The sequence below is a fragment of the Sturnira hondurensis genome, unplaced genomic scaffold (assembly GCF_014824575.4).
Source record: "Sturnira hondurensis isolate 20B ecotype Veracruz unplaced genomic scaffold, ASM1482457v3 Scaffold0010428, whole genome shotgun sequence".
Lineage (NCBI taxonomy): Eukaryota > Metazoa > Chordata > Mammalia > Chiroptera > Phyllostomidae > Sturnira > Sturnira hondurensis.
In genome coordinates, this window is record NW_028083059.1 from 12,254,167 (window position 1) to 12,275,997 (window position 21,831).

Consider the following 21,831-nt stretch of genomic DNA (forward strand, 5'->3'; position numbering starts at 1 on the left):
TTTGATCTTCAAGTGTATGTTTGTTGTTAAATATTCCAAATGTTTATTAAAGATATTAACTACCGAGAATTTATCACTTATAAGTAGCAGGCCCTATAATAATTGCTTATATAGGCATTTATTCTTATCTTCATCACATACTGATGTAGAATCTTTATTAAATAAATAAGACAGTTAAGAATAAAAATACCCAAGTCCAAATAATGTAGTTAAAAAGAGACTTTTATTATCTCAGGCCTATTAGACATCGTACACTTTCTAGAACTTTATATTTTTACACATATACAAACAGACATACACATTTATATACCTAAATAATAAATTGTTGTAAAACCTAGTTCTTTATCTAGCTATTTTATATTGGGACTTTTCTAAGGACATCTATCTTGTGTCTATAATAATAAGAATTTATTAAAGTAGTTTGAAATAGAAATATATCTTATGTAAGATTAATGATATTCATTTTTTAAAACTTTACAGGGAAATATTTCAAATTAAATGAAAATTTTCTACCATGTCAATTCATATCAAGAAAGAAGTATGTTATCTCAGATGTCAACTATGGAAAGCTTCTTGAAAGCATTTTAATAGAAGGAAAATAAAACAAGCTTTACTCAGTAAACAGAAGCATAAACTACTTTTCTTTGGAATGGTGGTATCTACATGATTAATTTGATATGAATTCCCTCTTAGATGATATACAACATTGTCTTTCACAGAAGGACAAAGATAGACAAATTCTGCCCCAAAAGTATATTAAAATAATATGATGAACCAAACAAAAATACATGAGATGCAACATTTTTCTTTAACACGCCTGCAGTAAATATTTTGGGAACATTTAGAGAACATTTAGAGAACATTAAGAGAACATTTAGAATGTTCTCTTCTGATATATAGTAAAGTTACTAAAATATGCTTTAAGTTACTAAAACTCTAGTGATTAAAAGTAAAAGGTGGGCATAGCCTAAATAATTGCAAAAATATGTTTTATGTCACTACATGGTCCCCAGTGAAAGTTTACTATTTTAACTCTTTATCCAGAATAATTGTTAAAATATTATTTTGCCACTTGATTTCTTCCTTATATCTGTTTACTTTTTCTTTAATCCTTATAGATATGTTTTTCTCAACTATCCCTTTCTTTTTCTTAACAAGCCTTTATTTTTATTGATGTCTTTGGGTCTTGCCTCACCCCAGGTTTCAGAATTATAGACCAGTATCTCCTAATTTCCATTAGACATTTTTGTTAGCCCTTCTCGTGGGCACCCGGGTGCTGGCACAAAGCCAATATATACACATACATATGTGTGTGTCACGAATGAAACAAAAATAGCTTACTAAATTGAGGGGTTGTCACATAACGGCACATGAATTATAAAAATTTGGGCTTAAACCCATTGTATCACATCAAAGTAGGGTGTTTGAGAACTTTAACTCCTATGTTTCATTACTTACTTTATTTTGTTTTAATTTTCGAAAGGAGTGTGTCTTTCCCCCAGACAGAGCATGGACAACACGATTCTGCTGGAAGCAGGGCACGGTAACTTACTTATGCACTTCTCGGCCACCTCTGCTCCCAGACATTTTATTTAGCCTTCACAACAATCTGTGTATCATCATCATCATCATTATTATATCTATTTCAAAGAACATACAAACTCCAGTAAGTTAAGCCTAATGACTTCCTTAAATTCATTTTTAAACAAAAATTAGGAATGAATGCATAAATAAACCAAATTTAGAAATTTTAAGAAATAACTACTTAAATATTAAGTAGCCACACCTGGACTTACAACTAGACTTTTGATACCTCATTTCACCTCTTTCACAGATATCCCAGAAGTCTCTACTGTAACATCCAACCTCCACTTGAAAGCTACTTTGGGACACAGTTGTGACCAGAGAAAGATTTTCTTTCTGTTGGCTTGCTATCATTATTATTATTATTTTTTGCTATTGCAATGTACATAAAAAACAGTAAGAGGCAATTTCTGGATGATGACAAATTGTCGAGATAAATGCTTTAAAATTAATATTGATTAAGTGCGGTCCTTCAAAAGTACTTTAGAAGTTTAGGAGTTTTACTATTTGGTTTTGGCAAGAAAGATTGGAGGAAGAGCTTCCTAATAAAGCAATTCAGATTTCAAGCACTTATCAGTACTGCTGAAATCATGTGAAATGCCATTTATTTATTTATTTATTTATTTATTGTTGTTCAAATACTTATATAGTCTGTGTTTTAGGCAGTCAACACCTTATATGATGCCATCTTTATATATTATGTTATATTTATTATATTATATTAGTATATAATTCAGTCATACTTAAATTTTGTGCAAAGCCTCTCCTTCCTGAGCCATCAGACAAATAATATTTTATCAGTAAAAAGCAGGAATTTTGGAGTTATGTAATTATGGACAGGACAATTAGCCACTTAAAGTTTAAAAAATTTGTTTTAAAAAGTAAATGAAATAATAATGTGATAGACTTTAGTTCAGTGCTAATCTACTGTATCAGCAATTGTTACTGATGAAGCAGAGAAGAAAATGTGACCTTCCCATCTTTTGGCTTCTACATCCTTTGGCTTGGTGTGGACATTACAGAATGTCAGGGACCCTGTACGTGAGGGTGCCATATGTCACAGTTCTTTTTACCTGGATGCTACTGCAATAATTTTATGTCAGATGACTGTGAACCCCCTTAAAAGAGGGGTGCCCTCTATTCCATTTAAGCATGGTGTTGTGTTTATAGGATTAGAGAGTCAATACTGGGCTATATCATAGTTATTAACAGTGCAATACTACTCCTGGAGACACCAAAATATAACAAACAGTTTATTATAAAAGAGTCTGGCCTGTGGTAGTAAGACTTTTGCTTTTTCTTACTGTGGTAGGAGGACAGAGTGTCTTTTTCTCCTAAATATTTGCATTTGTTCAATTTCTCAATTATTTGTACATCACTTATTCTTTAAGGACTGACATTTAACTTAACTCTATAGGATTATAGCACATTTAAAAAATAACTCATATATCTTTACTGTGTTTGAGATTAAAAATCTTCTCTTTAGGAAAATAAGACTAAGAAATATTTCTGTTGAATAAATATTTTTTCTTTGGAAAAGATGCAGTGAAGATGGCACAAGTCAGCATGAAATGACTATTTATTTCTTAATGTCCAGGTGCTTTATCTAACACTGTATTTCCTCCTCTAGCTGGCTTTGATGTTCCTGATCTTGTGAGCACCCGTTAGGAGAAGCCACCAGCAAAAAAGATTCACTCCTCCAGGCAAGTCTGCTGCTTTAATTGTAGTATTGTTAAGGGTCGGATTTGAAGCCTGGGTGAGAATTCAGTAGATCCTGGAAGCCCCCAAACTGTTGTCATTTTTAAGCTCATGTAAAGGCTTTGAGTAATTGCCAGGGCAATAAATGGTTCTGCTTTTGTTCAGCTTCTTGCTCATTCTGCAGATATGCACTGTGCCTCCACAGCACGGTGTGATGGCTGAAAGGCATCATTAATGGGTTAAATGGTGTGGAACGCTTCAGGCACATCAGTGCACACTGATGTTACCAGATGTACAGGTATCTGCCTCAATCACAAATCAAGGAGAAAGAGGCTAAATTACCACATAAGTAAAATGCACCAGGAAATCATAATGTATATGTCCACGTGTAATCTATGGGCATGACTCAGACCTCACTTGTTTGATGAGAGACATAAAATGTTAAGGCCTTAATTCTTAGGGTTTATTATTCACACAAGTAAAAGAAGAGGGGAATTCATCAGAGTACATTTCTAGAATCTTATCTCTACTATTTCACAGTTGATTTTCACTGTGTTTTAGCACTTCAATTTACTACACTGATGCTAGAAACACCTTCCTTCACATTCTGAAAGAAATTATGTATATACTTCTGATTTCTACTTTACTTCCAAGGTACATAATTACATGGCAGTGTGTGTTTCTATAGTGACTATGTCAGTATGTGCCCATAGTTTAGTAGCTTCTCACCTTTTCTACCTTTATTTATAAATGTTTCCTTCTTTGGAAATGTTCGATGTTGCCTGGCTGTCTTTGACATGAGATGTTCCTCCGTCATGTCTATTTATGTTATTTCTAAATGCCAATAGAATGACAAGGTGGACAGAGGAAACATGTTTAGAAATCAGAAATATAAAATATTTAAAAATATCTTATTTATCAATGTAAAAATAAAATGAATTCTAAACTTAAATAGCTCTGACAGTTTAGTATTCATTTTAAAAAGTGTATATTGTTTACTAGATTTATTAAAGAGTTCCACATATTTTTCTACAAATGGATGCTGATACTTTGTTCTGTAAAGTAGCAAGTCATGAAATAGGTATAAAAGCTTCTAAAATTGTTTATAAGAAGTGAATTGATAAAGGTCAAATACTTTATTAATGAAAATTATACTACTAATGAAGTTTTGAACTATAATCCCAGAATCACAAAAAATAAACAAGAGAAAAATTATGATGGGTGGTGTATGTAGTTCATATGTTTCATGTGATGGATAGTAATTTGTGACCAGAAAAATCAAGGATTCACCTCTGACCATCAAACTCAGTGCGTAGTAGAGACTATTCTGTCTAAAGTTGAGGCAGGAATGTTTTTGTTATATCACATAGTCTCTGAGATGTTATGCTTCATTAAATTAATTAATAGTCCTTTAATAGAAAACCTTAGTAAAACTAAGTCAAAGTCTGGTTTGAGTTTTGGTTTTAAAGAACATTATCTACTGGTTATGTTTCAAGGAGGGGGGAGGGTAACTGTGATATTCCTGACTAAGATCAAACACTTCAGAAAGTCCTACCAATAACAGTTGGTTCCCTCTCCCTTCATATTTTTGTAAACAACATAATTTATAATGATTCATTATTATTATTGTAGATAGGAACTATACGCTAAGTAGAAGCTGAAGGTAAATAGAACATCAATTTGTTTTTGCTAAAGAGATATTAATAGGATAATTAATAAGTTTATTAATATCTGCAGATGAGATTATAATATGGAACAATATTAATGCCTTGATTTTGATAACTGTACTGAGGTTACATAAAAAAGTGTCATTTTTTTTGAAATTCACACTGAAATATGTAGGAGCAAGTGGTATAATATCTGTAAGTTACCCTCACATGGTGCATAAATAAACAATATGTACAGAAGATGAGGGAGAGAGATAAACTAAATGTAGGGAAACATTAACTGTTAAGAAATCTGGGTGAAATTACATTACATAATATAGTACTATTCTGTAACGTTTTCATACATGTGAACACATCAAATTTTATGGCATAAATTACATACATACATTCAGAACTCTGATAGGGTACATTGGGAAAAGAAGGAAAGGTCCATATACTCCAGAGAAGTAGAAAAGTCAGGAAGTCAGGATAATCTTCACAGAGAAAAAGTAGGTTTAGAAATGGAAAAAAAATATATATATATACACGTGCATACACACACATATATATTTCTATTTAAACCTACTGGAAATATATATATGTATATATACATATATATTTCCATTTAAAATATATATAGATACTACTAAATTATATACAGAAACATATATTTCCATTTCATACACACAAATCTCTATTTCTACCTAAAATATTATATATGGAATGTGTTTGCCAGGATCAAAAATTCAGGGTTCAGGGAGATGTCCAAAAAGGTAATAATGGACCCATACTAGGGTCAGAAAATGAAGGGACATCTCTGTAAACTAATGTCAATCACAACCAACACGGTGGTGTTTACCTAGGCCTCCAGATAAAGCTGTTCAACAACAGGACTCCAAGGCAAAATTGTCCAAAAACTGATGGTAGTTTAATGTCATCAATCAGGAATCCAAGCAGAAAAAACAACAAATTTCTAAAACATTTGTAGATTGATATGACTCCAAATTTTAAATGGCATTTTAAACTTGAAAATAATAATTGCAGATAATGCTAATACTTGTTTAAATCAATGATGTCATTTATTTCATTCATTCATTGTCATTCAGACATTCACATACTAAAAATTATATTTATTGACTTCATTTCCTGCTTATTTCAAGATTGAGGCTCTTAAAACACAGATTAATTTATGTTACTCTTCCATGTAGCATGTGTATCTGTACTCATTCAAATTGAATGAGTGCAGTTTTGCCTCTTATAACTATTCTTACCTCCTAACAAGATCTGTGTCCTCTTCTCAGCCCAGCTTTACTGTACCCAGAGGACTGGCTCCAGTGTTGTGATACATGTACTTCCCTTCCTTTACACCTACCCAACATACTTTTGTTTTTCAAAGTACATCTAAACTCTTCAATGTTTTCCAAAAAAATAACCGCCACTTTTTAACCCATTGAATTACATAGTATTTTATATGTTTATTTATGTAATTTTTAAGTCTATACTTAGATTATAAATTTATGAATGACTGAGGCATATATTATGCAACCATAAAAGAGGCATTTAAATATATTTGTTGATCCATTAACTCTTTTAAAAAATATCTCAGTGGAAAAAAAGGTGCTGGGCAGTAGGATATTTCTATTTAAGTGAATATATTTCAGTTCCAAGTCTCTTCTATCTAGGCATCTCAATATAATTAAAAGAGTGACTCTTATAATCTATGATATTATTTATTTATAAGTGTTATAACTGGAGATTTAAAAATCTAACACTAAATGTGGAGGGAAAGGTATGAAGATTTAAAACAATTTTAAGAAATTAGCAGCATGTGAGAACTTCTTAAAAGCAGAAGATGAACTATACATGATTCCTAAGGTCAAAACCTGGTTATTGGGCCCTGACCAGTGTGGCTCAGCTGGTTGGGCATTGTCCTGCAAAGGGAAAGGTCTCCAGTTGGATCCCCAGTCAGGGCACATTCCTGGGTTTTGGTTCAGTCCCTGGTTGTGCCAGATAGGAGAAGAAACTTGTATTTTCTCTCTCTCAAATCAATGTATCCCTTTCTTTCTCCTCTGTCTAAAAAAAATAAATAATCATTTCGAAAAAGCTGGTGAACTGGGAAAATGGTGGTTTTAGTAGTAGAGATGAAAATAATACAGGGAATCCTGGCCTAACATTATCCCAATAGGCCAAGGTTGCAGGTTCAATTCTCGGTCAGGACATATATATGAAGTGACCAATGAATACATCAACAGATGTATTCATTATGTATTCCAACAAATCAATCTTTCTCTCTCCTCCTGTCTTTCCCTTGCTCTAAGATCAATTTTTAAAAAATAAGGAGAGAAAGTGGTTTGAGGAAGAAAATGTTTTGATTTTCAAATGATGGAAATTTTCAAACCATTCATCAGTCAGTAAACATTTAAGTGATTACAAGGGCTAGAAGGCATTGTTCTAAGAAAAAGAAACACAAATGAGCACATCAATGTCCACACCTGCATGAAACTGATATCCTTCCTCACAATGTAACATAAAAGCACAAATAGAAAATCATGACTTTTGTCAAAAGGTTACTTGCTGTCCAATGAGAGTAAAACCCAAACTGTATTATAAATGAGAGAATAAAAGGTGAAGGAAGAATCACTTTATTAAAACATTTAATTATAGATTGAAAATTAGGAGAAACTAGGATAAAATCTTGAAGACTCAATTTATAATGCCTGCACACAATGGGTGTGTTGTTATTGCCTCTGCTGTGATTTAATTATTTGTATCTTTATCTAAGATGAAGAAAAACCTATACAACATAAATGGCAAAGAAAAAGAGCTGAGAGAGTACTTGTTAAAGATGGTAAAAGGGAAGGAGATTTGCTTAAGCAAACTAGGAGTCAACAGAAGTTAGGGAGTACAGAGAGGAGAAATTATATTTAAAGAAGTGGGGAAGAGTAGCAGCATTTCCTTTTCATTCTTAAGCTTCATGGTCTTAACAAGTTAGGGTGTAAGAGGAAAAACACACTCAAGTATCTCCCTTCCTCTCAATACTGCACTCACAGAACGGTTCACTTCTAGTCACCAAATGTATGGGTTGTTTTCCCACACCAAGCAATTCTGCAAACCAGCTTGGTATCCTACAACTACAACTCAATTAGTTACAACACTGTCTACCCAGAGTTAGAATTAGATCTGACAGGTTAAGGGCTCAGGCCAATGAGACTCCCCCGACTCCCTTTCAAGATGCCAATTTCAAGTCTGGCCTGTGATCTGTGCTTCTGACTCACCAGCTATTAAAAAAAAAAGAAGGAGAGAGTCCCACGACCTTCTTCTCTGGTCCAATTTTTCACTAGAATGGTTCACAGAAATCAGGAAAACATTGTACTTACTAGATTGTCAGTTTATTATGCAATGATATAACTTGGGAAGAACAACATGGAAGAAATGCATAGGGCAATGTATGGGACAAGGGGCACAGAGCTACCATGCTTTCTGTTGGCTTGTCACCTACCAGCGCCTACATGTGTTTACCAGCACAGAAGCTCTCTGAGCCCCCTCCTTCGGGCTTTCCAGGAGGCATTACTACCTAGCCACAACTGATTAAGTCAATCACTATGGGAGACTGAACTCTACTTTCAGCACCCCCCCCCCCCGAGGTGGGTGGGAGGTAAGGGGACTGAAAAGTCCAAGCTTCTAATCACAGGGTTAGTTCAACTGGCAACCAGCTCCTATCCTTAAGGGTTTTCCAAAAGTCACTTCACTAATATGAATTCAGGTGGGTTGAAAGAGATTGTTATGAATAACAAAATATATCTTCGTTGCCCTTATCTTTTAGGAAATTCCAAGGGCTTTAGGAGCTCTGTGCTGTAAACTGGGATCAAAACCAAATATCTGTTTCTTATGATAAATCTGTTTCACAAAAGGAAAATCATTGGTGGAGAATGAGGGAGTAAACAAATAAGATTAGCTTTGGGGGGCAGTGGAAGCGATAAGGAGGGTCTGCTGCAGAATACCCATAGGATACCCTGTGATATGTGGCTGAGAAGTGAGGATCACATTTATTGTGGATGGCATGGGTTATAGCAGATTTTCCCAGCAAAGCTCCTCTCTGCCTCGAAGGGAGCATTTATTTTTGTAGACACATACATGAATCACAGAATGGCAGAAAAATAGGAAAATAGAAGTTGAAAGTGAATTGGAGTTGCGAGACTTAAGTGGAAGTTTGTTCTGAATGAAATATTGAAAAAATTTCTCAAATCTCAGTTTCTTCAGCTGTAAAATGGGAGCAAGGCTGGATTCCAAAATGGTATGCCCATAACTTCTCTGTTAGTGCCCCTTATTCTAGTCTGAGATCATTATATGTTACAGGATAGTGGGGGGGAAAGTGCGTATTTTATGATGGAGGTTGAGAATAATTAGAAATGATATTCTGCGAATGTTTCGGAACAACTGTTTCCAGAATTAAAAGGTAAATATACTCATTCAAGGAAGTAGCAATATACTACTGGAAGTAGCAATTTGAGGTGATATACTCATACATGAAGTAGCAATTCGTACTAAATTATGACTTCACAGAGTTTTGCTTTGCAATCTGCAGTTCTTTCTATACATGTTTGGCTGATGAATTCACAAATACCATCTTTATGTAGATGCGGCATTTTTATCTCACTGGCATGCGTTTTGAAAGTATAGAGCACTGAGAAGTAACACTGGAATTTACAACATAATATGCTACATTTAGAAGGTGTCTTATCATGTGGTCATCTCATGGCTTTTAAACCATAATCAAGAAAAATATCAACCGGCTCAATCTCACAAACTAGATTAAAAGGGACACATTCACATTTCTCCTTTATGTCCATGTCAAAGATAAGCTAGGAGTAATTTAAACACCATGGAATCATATCTGTCACAGTCATATCCATCTGGTGGCATGGAGTTCATCTTTTAAGGCTACAAGTCCATTAACCTTCACAAGAACGAACATAAAGCAAAACAAAGAAACGCTCTCTGGAGAAATGCATTGCTTCTAATCTTGTTTATATATCTTAACTGTGGGGATTTAAGGACTGAACAAAGACCTCTACCTCCCCAGGCACACACACAAAAATACATAAACCCTGAAATAAATAAATGGGTAAAATGCCTAGCAGCGCGTATTGTAGATAAATTTGTGATTATATAAAAAAGGGAGTGGGTTTAGGAAGAGTAACTGATATCATCCCTGTTGAAGCTCTGTCTTGCCCTGTGATTTGTAACTGGGAGGCCAAAGCATCAACCCCATCTATTTTTAATGTCTCGGTCTGCTCCTGGCTGCTGCCACTTTCTCTACGTTCATTCCCTGTATATATCTGAAACTATTCTTCGTTTCCCAATAAATGTGCTGTCGGAAAGCCAGAGGATGATGATAAGGTAGGACACAAGGAGTTCTTGCTTGTTTTTATATGTTTCTGTTTGACTCAGGAGATAATTATAACACAGATTGATGCTCTCATTTTAAACAAGAGAGTAAATCAGCATGAAATATAGGATTTGGGAAAGCCACTTGCCACATAATTATAATTCCTTAAAATTCTTGTGTTCATTGAATATAAAAAGCTATAATCATGTAATACATAGCAATAACATTACTCTTTTCTTTCCTGTCATGAAAGATAGTTAAATAAACTGAAGTCATGCATTTTTAAATATTATTAGTTACAAAGTTTAAATATCATTAACTGAAGCAAAGCAAAAACTTACATTAGTTGGTTTAGGATCTAGCTTCAAGTGGGAGAAATTGCAGATTCAGGAAGCAACATTAAAATACGCAATGATTCAGTGCACTTTGTTTAAAAGTCATGTCTTTTCCACAAATGAAGTTTATATATTATCACGACACCACTAAAAGTGTACAATTTTGATTGGTAGAGAGAGTAGAAGTGAAGTAGAAATAAGCGAGGAGTCTAGAATCAGAGACAGATTTGAGGATGGACCCAGTCAGGGGCCATAGTCAAAACAATCTATCAGTGAGAACTTCAGGGACATAGATCCCTCAAGAGGGTGCAGTCCTGGCACAGAGCTCTAGAAACCCCTATGACGAAACCCCTATGATTCACACTTTTGGTCACCAGATTATCCAGGGGAGGATTCGGTGGATCTGAGTTTCTGGGTTTAGGAGGCTACTCAGGCCACTGGAGGAATTAACCAGAACAAATGCACTTCTATACTAACCTGCAGAAGTAGATGAAACTACTTCTAACCAACATAGAAGTAGTACAACATTTTAGCAATCAGCAGAGACACGGAGGTGCTGACTTGCTGGATGTTAGCCCTGGAGGGCATGCATTGTTTGTTTACTTTGGTAGTTTAATATCGCTGAGCTAACCAAGCTGTAGAAAATAAAGTGACGAGTTTTTTAGGCTCCTTATTGGGCAGCTTTACAACCTCTCCCAGCAGATGGAGAACTTAATCACTCCTTTCCCTTTTCCTAAGGCTCCAGGGTACATACTCCCAGAGCCAGGGGCAAGTCCCACTACAGAGCTGAGGGACTTCCCAAATTTTAGCCAAATGCAGAAAAAGAGCAGACTATACACTCGATCCTGACTTCCAGTTTAGGGCTTAACACACCTGGAAGCTGATTCAAGTGTCTGTAGTTTGTAGGTCAGGGTGTGTCCTGTCTCTTCCTTTCCTCTTCTTCTGACTCCAATGTTTATTTGTTGTTTAGAAATGATACAGCAATATCTCTGCATTAAACTGTCTGGAATGCATTCCTAGTTATGATATCTTGTAACAACAATTATGTACGTAAATGTCTGTCAACTTAACTTTGCATGGCTTAGTTGGCTCCAAAAGAAAACTTTTGGCTCCAAAAGAAAACTTTATTACTCATTCATCACCGTTTTCAACATTGGGGAAATGATCGTCTTATCTCAAAGGAGCAGCATTATCATGTCTCTACATACCCTGTAAAGCATAACACTTCTCTATGTTTGAGACAATCACAGCCAAAATCCCATAAGTAATTTTGAATACCACATCTTTAGAGAACATTATTTTACAAATCAAAAGAATTATCAGAGAAGTAGGAAACACGGAAGATTTCATGAGTGATTGAAAGAACAAAATGGAATATAAGGTAGAAAACTGTACTTGAACAAGAATTAAATAAAAATTAAAATTAAAAAAAAGAAAGAACAAAATGCACTAACAGTAAAGAAAAAAGAAATGCGGTGGCTGTGAGACAAGGAAAGGTGAGAAGTTTGCCGTTTCGTTTTTCATCACATGTTTACAACCTGTCAGTGTAGCGTGTTTTTAATCAGAGAAGATTGTCAGTGGAAAGTCTCGTTGGTAAAATCACCTAACCATGGACTCCAGGATTTTTTTTTTAGATCAGTGCTTCGAAATGTTCTCCACCAAGAACTGGTTTCACTATGCTTCTCCACAAATGTCATATTTTGACTTTTTAAATACAAATTTTAGCTACTGAATAAAATTGGTTTTTTCTTATTTTTAATGAACCAGAGAATTATAACTTTCTGAGCCATAATACTCAGAGCTACAGACAATCATAAGATAACTGAATAACTACATCAAAAAATCTGATACAACTGTAACTAAGGTAAAGCCATTTCAAATTTTAAATATCCTCCATAACTTTTTCATACCTAAGGTTCAATGTCTAGATTCTTTGAAATAAGAAAATGCTTTGAAGAGACCCAAAGTACTATTTCCAGGGCTCCAATTATTTAAAGATTCCAAATTGGGCAGCAATGGTTTGAATTACTTTAAAATCATCTAGCCAATATGATTCATTCTCATTTGAAGAATTAAATTTTTTATGTAGCATAGCTATCTAAAAGTGATAGAAGAGGAAATCCTGAAATTCTTTCAAATCTTTTTCCCCACCCTTTTCCACCTCTGTCTGTCAAAACTCTTAATTGCCTCTGAAACACAGGAGTGGGAAACATCCGGCTCATACTCACCTGCCTGATTAGTCGTAATGCTGACTGCAGCAAACTGTCTTGGTGGTGAGCTCAGCTCGGACACCCCGTTAATGGCATCAATCTCAAAGGTGTAGTTAGTGTGTGCCAGGAGGTCTGTCACTGTCACCGTGGTGTTGGTGAGTCCAAACTGTCGAGGAAGGAAGCGGACATTTGGGCTGCATGGCTCACACTGTTTGACATTCCACCCACATTTTTTACATATGATGTTGAAGGTAACATCTTTCCGGCCTCCTGTGTCCAGGGGCCAACTCCAGTCCAGGATAACCGAGGTCTCGTTTATATTAGAGATAACATTTCTTGGTGCAGATGGAGGTCCTGCAAAGTAGTTCAACAAAGATTAATGAGCCTCACTTCTGGTTTCTACTACAAGGGAAAGATATAATTTACAATGGAACTGAAAGAGGTAAATAACCATCCTGTCTTTATTATATACTTTTAATTTGTCCTTAGAGGATCCATGAGATTATAGACACATGGATACAAGAGCACTGTACATTCCAAGCTATGAGTGGGGGAGGTTTGACTCAAGATTGAATATGCATTCAGTAAGTCCAACAAAGACGTTTACCACTAAATTCAATGCCCTTGTGAATGGTTATGAAAACTTTAGTATTAGTTTTATAAATCTTAGCCCTTTCCCCCCTATGACCTATGACCAACATAAACAAGAGGGAATAGAAATGTAAAAACACAATTCCCATGCTTGTAACCTTCCCCATCCTATCGAATACAATGCAAAATCTAAAACAAGATGCATACAACTTTCTTTCTTTCTTTCTAGGTATCCTATTGCAGGAAGCACTTTAAAATTTCATTCATTTTGCATGATAAATGTTGCATTTGTGGTGAGCCAAGCATGGACAGTGAAGCAGAGAAAGCTTTCAATTTGCACATGGGTAGCACAGGAAATGGGCCAAATGATTTAAACAAAGAAGAAACACAATAACAAGGAGTAAAATACAAAATAAAACAAACATGGAGGCATGGGTTGCAGCAGAACTACTCACGGGTACAAGCCATGGATGGAGGGTCTTTGTCTGCTCGGAAGTAATTATTCTCACACCTGCAGTTCACTGAACCGTCTTCAGGAGTAGTACTGTGAGGTGGACACTTAGCACACTTCATATTACCATCCAAAGCCTTGTAGAAACCCGGTCGACAAGCTACAAACAAAAGGACTCTTTGACAATTCTGGCATCATTTTGAAAATGTATGTTTGAAAAGATGTAAAATACATTTCAGGATGTTAGGGCATGCATTCACTATAAAAAATTAAAAATTTCCTTCCAGCATTTATAGAAGCAGAAACACGGCCCAGTGTAGTGTCTCCACATGTACATTTCAGTTTGCACCAAATGTTAAAGGGAAAAAAGCCCCACAAGGTATAGATTATTTTGGCATGAAAGTGTGATGAAATTTCCAGCTCATGTTTTCGCAGCTTTTCTTGGCATTGGAATATTTGGGGAGAAAATAGAGCAAAGCCATGTCGTCATGTAGCTACTCCCTGTTCAAGCGTGAGCACTGTGTAGACTGCACTGCGGTTAGTTACACTGGCATTGTGAGTGCATGAAACACAGAGTTCACTCTTGTATTATAACCTATTGACTAGCGTATTATTCTCCACCTGAACAACTTTTGTTTTACATAAAAAGTAAACCTACTTTTGACCACCCTTGTATTATACACTTACTTGCTGGCTGATTGGTTTCTACGTGCACAAATTTATCCCCACAAGTTGTAAGCAACTGCAGGAAGAAATCATGCCTTCTTGTAGTTCTCATGAGCTGGGATTTTCTTTTCCTGCCTCGGCAGTGTCATTCTATGGTAGTGGCCTAAGACAAAGAGTGTGGTATAGTTCCTTGTCTATATCTCAGATACATAAGGTAGTACAATTTCTATTTAAATAAATATATCTCCTTTTCTATATATATCAAATCTAGAGAGGTATAATTTCTATTTAAACTGATATACTTGTGAATTGTTACTAGATTAAAAGCTTTTTAAAATGACTCTGGTACTGTCTTTCTTTCTGGCCGTGTCTCTGAATGACGTGTTGTTGTTTAACAGAATGAACTGGTTACCAAATATTGATTTCAGCTCCCTCTATTGTGTTACTTTTCATTTAATATGATGTAAAATTCAAAGTGCTGTACTGTTTTGTTTGATCCATTTTTTATAATTACATTGAGAACTGAATTCATGGTGAAAATCCCATCAAGAAGCTCTTTGGCATTCCTCTGAGGAAAGGATTTGGGTCTAAATTTTTTGTGTCCTTCAGAATATCTCTAGAAAGGAGTAATTTCTTGAATCTCTATAACTCAATCTCAGTGCTACACTAAAATTTGATGACTTAAAGTACTTACATACAGAATAGGCCCTATAGATTATCTTTATTATTAAAGTCCAGAATTTTCTTACATCAACTTCATACTGTGAATAATAGAATAGGTATCTGCATTTAAGTAAAACCTGTGTAGACAGATATTAAGTTTTATAATAGTTAAATGCATTTTGAAAGAGGATGCATTATATCCATAATAGCATATCTTCCTACGATAAGGTTCTTGAGAAATTACACTGCCAAGACAAACAATTAGAGTAATAAAATGATAGCAGTCATTCATTTCACCTTGTTTACTAGCTCCAACTAAGAAAGGCTGCTCTAGGAACATGTTACATTAAACTGAACAACTTTTGGTGTCACATTGAAAGCCACTAAAAAAAAAGATTATTGTAAACCTAACCAAACATGGATTAGGTTTACAAAGTTTTGAAGGTTGTCTGTGAGCATTGGTTAGAAAATTCTACTTATATCTCCTCTTATATTGCCTTGGAGGAAATGATATAAAGTATAAATAAATTATGCACTTAACTTCTGGTTTCAATTTAGCTTATCATTGAAGTGCCTTTAAATTTGCAAAGGGACATTGCTGAGTCTTTCAATATTTAGTTGCTCTGTTCTTTTGTTTGCTTTTAAATTTATCTATGGGCCTTTATTTGGAACTATTATGGTTTTTTACAACATTTAGCATAAAGGTATTTGCTAAACAATCAGTCACTTGTTGTTGCTATTATAAATAACTATACTATGTGATACTTAAGACAGTTATACAATGACATCTTAACTACAACACTACAGCCAGGATTTCTGTAGTAACTTAAATGCTATCAGTAATAACTACAATTAATAAACCTAGAAATTAAAAATGTTAATACAAGTTGGTAACATAGACTTGACCTAATTATTTAGAATGGAAGGGCAGATAAAGTGCTTCTCAGATAAGGTCAAATTCAAGGAGTTCATCATCACCAAGCCCTTATTATATGAAATGTTAGAGACTTATCTAAGAAAAAGAAGATAAAAACATATGAACAGTGAAAGGACAGCAAACTCACTAACAACCACACCTGAAACAAAAGCAAACCAAGAGGACAGCTAGATCAGGAGCGGAACCATAGAAATGAAGAACACATGGAGGGTTAGCAACAGGGGAGTGGGAGGAGGAGAAGGGGGGAGAAGATACAGAAAATAAGTAGCATAGATGGTAGGTAGAAAATAGATAGGGGGAGGGCAAGAATAGTAGGGGAAATATAGAATTTAAAGAACTTGAGACACGCGGTCATAAACTAAAGGGGGGAATGGTGGGGGAGGGGGTGTGCAGGGTGGAGGGGAATGAAGGGGGGAATAGAACAACTGTAATGGTATAATCAATAAAATATATTTTAAAAATAAAAATAATAATCTTACAGATAACAATAGTACCATATAGGCAGGCATATACACACAAAGTTTAATAAATATTTGTTAATCATTTACTCTTTTTCAGGCTATTGGACAACCTTAAAGATATAAATTCTCTAATGCTGTCTGTACCAAAGTCCCTTGAAACTGGAACCGGGCCTCAGACTTTTAACACAGGCCACATGAGTGAGCACTCCATTCTGCTTGAGATTTTGAAGGAGACTGCACAGAGGAATCTCATCTCAGAAAGACTATGAAAAGATGGCTGGAGCTGGCTTGTGAGAGCATATTTAAATACACAAATAGATCAACATGAAAAGACAAACCGTTAAGCAGAGGAATGTGGTGGGTACAGTTGGCTGCATACCCAACATCCAAACTCTGCTTCCTGCTTGCTAATAGAATCCTGATTTGTTCAGAATGGCATCCCATCCAGTGCTCGCTTTACTCAGACTTCATTGCAAATAGTGATGAATGGCCAGAATTATGGCCAAAGAAATACAAACAGGAATCTGATGAAAGTCTTTGGGATAGCTTTTCTTTTTTTTTTTCTGTCTACTTCATCTACATTGTTCCAGAATTGATTATGGACATAATGGCTTACATGTGACAATAAGTTAAAAGCCAGGAAAATCAGAGAGATGTGTACTCTATACTTGTTGACCCAGCGAGCACCTATCTCAAGATTTATTATAATGTCAAAAAATAAGAGCTTATTTGTTTAAGCCACTGTGGTCAAGTTTGCCTTTACTCACAGCAGAAAGCATTTTTTAAATGACATAGAAGACAAAGAGAATTCAGTCGATACACATTGATTAAAAAACAATCATTGCTTAATAGAGCAAAAAAGATCGCAAGGATCACACTGGCCAACCTGTGTGTTCTACATCCTTCGGTGGACACTGCAGTCCAGGACATTAAGTGACACACAGAGACAGGTCTTGCTATAAACAAGATCTCTAAATTCTCCACCAAAGTTGGTCAACAAATTTGAGAATGTAACTGAACAATTTATATTACTAACAAAATTATTACACTGGTAGGAAGCATGTGTAAAAGGAAATTCTTTATATAGCATACTTTGAAAATGTTGCAATCAATAAATAATCTCTCTCCCTTGCAGTAAATCAACTTGTGCTTAAATACATATCTACTTCTTATACCGTTTTCCTCCTCAAAATATTTTTATAAAATAATTTGAAACTTTACCTTGAATGGCATAAATACTTATGTTTTAGTACCTTTAGTATCTTATAATAGTAAGAGGTATGGTTTTAATTTGAAAGCATAGCCTTCCCTACCTTGAATGTAAAACTTGTGATATAACAATTTAAACATTTTTCTCATTTAAGCATTATTTCATAGAACGAGAACATTCAGCATATTTTTAAAAATCCACACAATGAGTAGAAATTAAATATGTTATGTTTTCTTTTATTACTCAAGGGAAGTCTCGATGAAGTTATTACAGAATATTGAGGAAAGCAGAGATCAGACAGGAAGGGTAAACAAATTGATACTAACTCAGATTTATCCAGGTTGGGGTTTTAAATAAAGAACTTCTGCTGTACAGTCAAGGCCCTTGCGGGAGTAGGCCAGCTACTAAGGTAATGCTTAACTAAGGTGGTTATACGTGTTCAAACTCTGCTGTCAAGACCACAGAATTCTGATTTATGTCTCCCTCAGCTTTCCCAGTGGAACATATTTGTAGCAGTCAGACACTGGTAAAATTATTCATAGATTTCAGTCCCAAGGTAGTGAAACCAAAGAGTAATTAAGCCGATTAAGGTCCTTTAAGTGGGAACAAATTGGCAGCTTTTTGGTATGCAGTCTGAGAGATGTTTTATACCCTTGACATAACAGAGATTCAACTAGTTAAGTGTGGCAAGAATTCTCGTCTTTGATTTTGTGTTGATAAATCTAAGTAGGATGACCCATGAATCTAAATTAATAACCATTAAAATGGGAGATAACACCTCAAAACCTATTGGATATCATCATGGATTACTAAGAATCAGATCTGTTCGTATAATGTTTTAATTTCATTAACTCACTCCATTGAAAAAAACATGTATTCATCTAAAATGACTGAGACACTTTATTGGGCTCAGTACTATAGTGATAAAAGTCACAATTCCAGTTTTAAAGGGGAGACACTATTCCATATGTCATTGTTATTTTAGAAACGGCTCTCCTTACTTGAGAATGTAAATCATTGTTAAGATACTTTTCAATATGGCATTTTTATTCTATCTTCGCCAAGAAATTTCAAACTTATCTTTATCCCAGCATTTCAAGGTGTTTTGAGCATCTTATAGGAAGAGCACGAGACTAGGGAGGAGGAAATGCAGGTTTTGATCTAGTCTATTTTCCTAGATAAGTGTTATCACAAATTCACTGACTAGGTGTCTTCAAATTTTAATGAGGTGGTTGCAATAGTGACTTCCTCTTCTAAAAGTATGTCTGAAGTTTTGCTTGGTAGTTATTTTGTATTCCTAGGTTAGAACTCAGCAATACAGAGACAGAAGTTATTCCTATTCCTTTTGTATGCCCTGTGGCGATCACGTTTTCCAGGACCTAGCAGTGGATGAGGTGCAATTTTTGTGAGTAATTAACTTGCAATCAATTATCCTCTCTAGACTTTAATTTCCTCATATATTAATGACAGGTATTGAGTAAATTGTCTTTAAAACTCTTTAGGCTAGAAACATTAAAAAGATAATAAAAGTGCATCAAAATTTGTAGGATTCCTAGAACTTTCTAAATAGAAAAGAATGCAACACATTATGTTTACTTTATTCACTGCTTTGAGGATTATAATTAGCCATTTAAATTATAAAATCAAATAGGGACAAGAAGACAAAAAAATGAGGCTCTCTTCTGACCCAAAAGAAATATACTTCAACAAGAAATGATAAACTTTAATCTTTTCAGTGTTTTCTAGTACCAGATTAGTATGTATTCAAAGGACAAGTCTACTTCATAATTGAATTAATTAAAAGGTAAGTTGAGTGCCAAACAAATAATTCCCTAATATATATTCATCTTAACCAATAGCCTAATAATGCTCTATTTAATTATAATCTTCCTTTTATGTACATTGTATATTAGAATGTTAGAAGTTTGGCAATCTGTGGGAATGAATAAAAATTTTTAAATTGAGCCCTGGCTGGTATAGCTCAGTGGATTGAGTGCAGGCTGCGAACCAAAGGGTCGCCGGTTCTATTCCCAGTCAGGGCACATGCCTGGGTTGTGGGCCAGGCCCCAAGTATGGGGTGTGCAAGAGGCAACCACACACTGATGTTTCTCTTCCTTCCTTTCTCCCCTTTCCCCACTCTCTAAAAGTAAGTAAAAAAATCTGAAACAAAAAAATTAAAATTGATACTGACTCTTAAATTTTTAAAATTTAACTCCTTTAAATTTTTAAAAATATGAGATGATATTTTTCTCTTTTGCAAGGAAAACAAGGACAGTATTGAAAATACTATTTAAAAAAATATATTTCTCATTTGTTAGTCTGCAGTAAGGTTTGATTTGCCTTATCCTTGCTAATCTGGCTTTTAGTTTCTGTATTATGAGTGCTGAGTTAATGAAGGTATGCATGCTCATTTATTGAGGAAACCCCAAACTTCTGAAAAAAACCCTTAGAATGGACCTCAGTGGAACAAAGCTATGACACCCTTGCCAAGTGTTAATTTTCTATTGAGAAATGCTAAGCATATGAATAATAGAAGGAAGCCAAAGTAATATCAATTTGTAGTGAATGAATTAAAATATTTTAGGAATCTGCTGATTTTGTATTTATGAAGAGGTAACAATAAAACAGGAACTAAATACTATGGGTCAATAGTAGGGTAAAATAACAAACCGCCAGCTTTGGAAAATAATAAAGAAGAAAGTATGAAATAGGGAGTATTATGAGCACTACCTATACAATGACTAATAATTATAGAAACGCTTCAAGACAGAATCTTGGCTTCATGCCCAAAGCACATAGCACAGTTTTCCTCTTAAGTTGCAATTGATGGGTTTGAGCTATGCTCATACAGAGAATGGGTAAAGTTACCATAGAGAAAGGAAAACGAATGCACTTAGTAAACCATGGTGGCTACTGTTGAAAGAAAGTAGACAGCCTTTCAGTTGCAAAGTGAATTTTGTCTCCAGTTGACTAATGTGGTTGACTTTTAAAGGAAAACATGGTCCTAATTAAGAATTAAAAGGCTGATTTCAATTTGAACAAACTTTAAATTAAAAAATAGAGCTGTTGGTAAATAGGGCCCTTTTAGTATTCAGACCTTAGCTTCATATACACAGGGCTATATTATCAATTCCCAGCCATAAACACTAACTAATCACCAGAACCAGCACTGGCTAAACAGATGATTTCCTGGCCTTGCAATTCTGGGTCTGACAGGGTTTATTTGCTGGGACAAGGTCAAAGCAACTGTTTATTCCCAAAATGAGCTGCACTCCACAATCTTACAGGAACTCTATTCTTTGCGATTTCAATAGAGGTACAATGCTCTGAGGCAAGGCAGAGGCATTTCAATACACTGGAAGTGGCTATGTTCAGTCATTAAACCCTGCCTGCAATGTGCAGCATTTACAAAGTGATCAAGTGTTTCCTTCTTCTGTTCTCTCCACTGTTCAACAAAAAGACCTAAGGCAAAATGCCACCACACCATTTAACACAACAGAATCAATCACAGTCCAGTATGGCTTGAAGATAGCTTCGTAACCAGACTTTATTGTGTTCCTGTTGCCCCATCAGAGCAAGTGAGACAGGTGCCAGGAACACTGAGGTGGTCCGATGTACGTTTGCTGCAAAGGGAATGCTAAAGCAGGCCCTGGTCCTAAGGACATTGTGTGTAGCCAGCTTGTCAATTGTCTTCCACGCTTAAGGAGGGAACTGTATGTCATAAACTTATCTAAACTTGTTTAAAAAGTTTATTTTAAAATACCGTTGATTTTTTATCCTGGGGAAATACCTCTGCGACCTTTGCATACACACCTTACATATCATATAATCCTATCAGCTTTTTAGCTCCTTTTTATTTTTGAATTTTATTACACTGAACCATTTGATGATATTATGGTTAAAAAGTGAATGGATTTAAAATAAACCTAAAGTGTCATATATACAGTGAGAACTTGTAACAGGGCGCAGCCAAGAGGGGGGCCCCAGAAA

General features: G+C 35.1%; 1 protein-coding gene across 1 annotated transcript in view; it reads right to left on the bottom strand.

The window, feature by feature from the left end:
* Positions 1 to 21,831, bottom strand: part of EPHA3 (EPH receptor A3) — a 344,437-nt gene that overhangs the window by 114,769 nt on the left and 207,837 nt on the right. Inside the window, exons 4-5 of the mRNA XM_037059003.1 lie at positions 13,909 to 14,064; positions 12,881 to 13,216 (exon numbers count right to left, since the gene is read on the bottom strand). Of these exons, the coding sequence (XP_036914898.1) occupies positions 12,881 to 13,216; positions 13,909 to 14,064 (492 nt within the window). The remainder of the gene's footprint in view (positions 1 to 12,880; positions 13,217 to 13,908; positions 14,065 to 21,831) is intronic.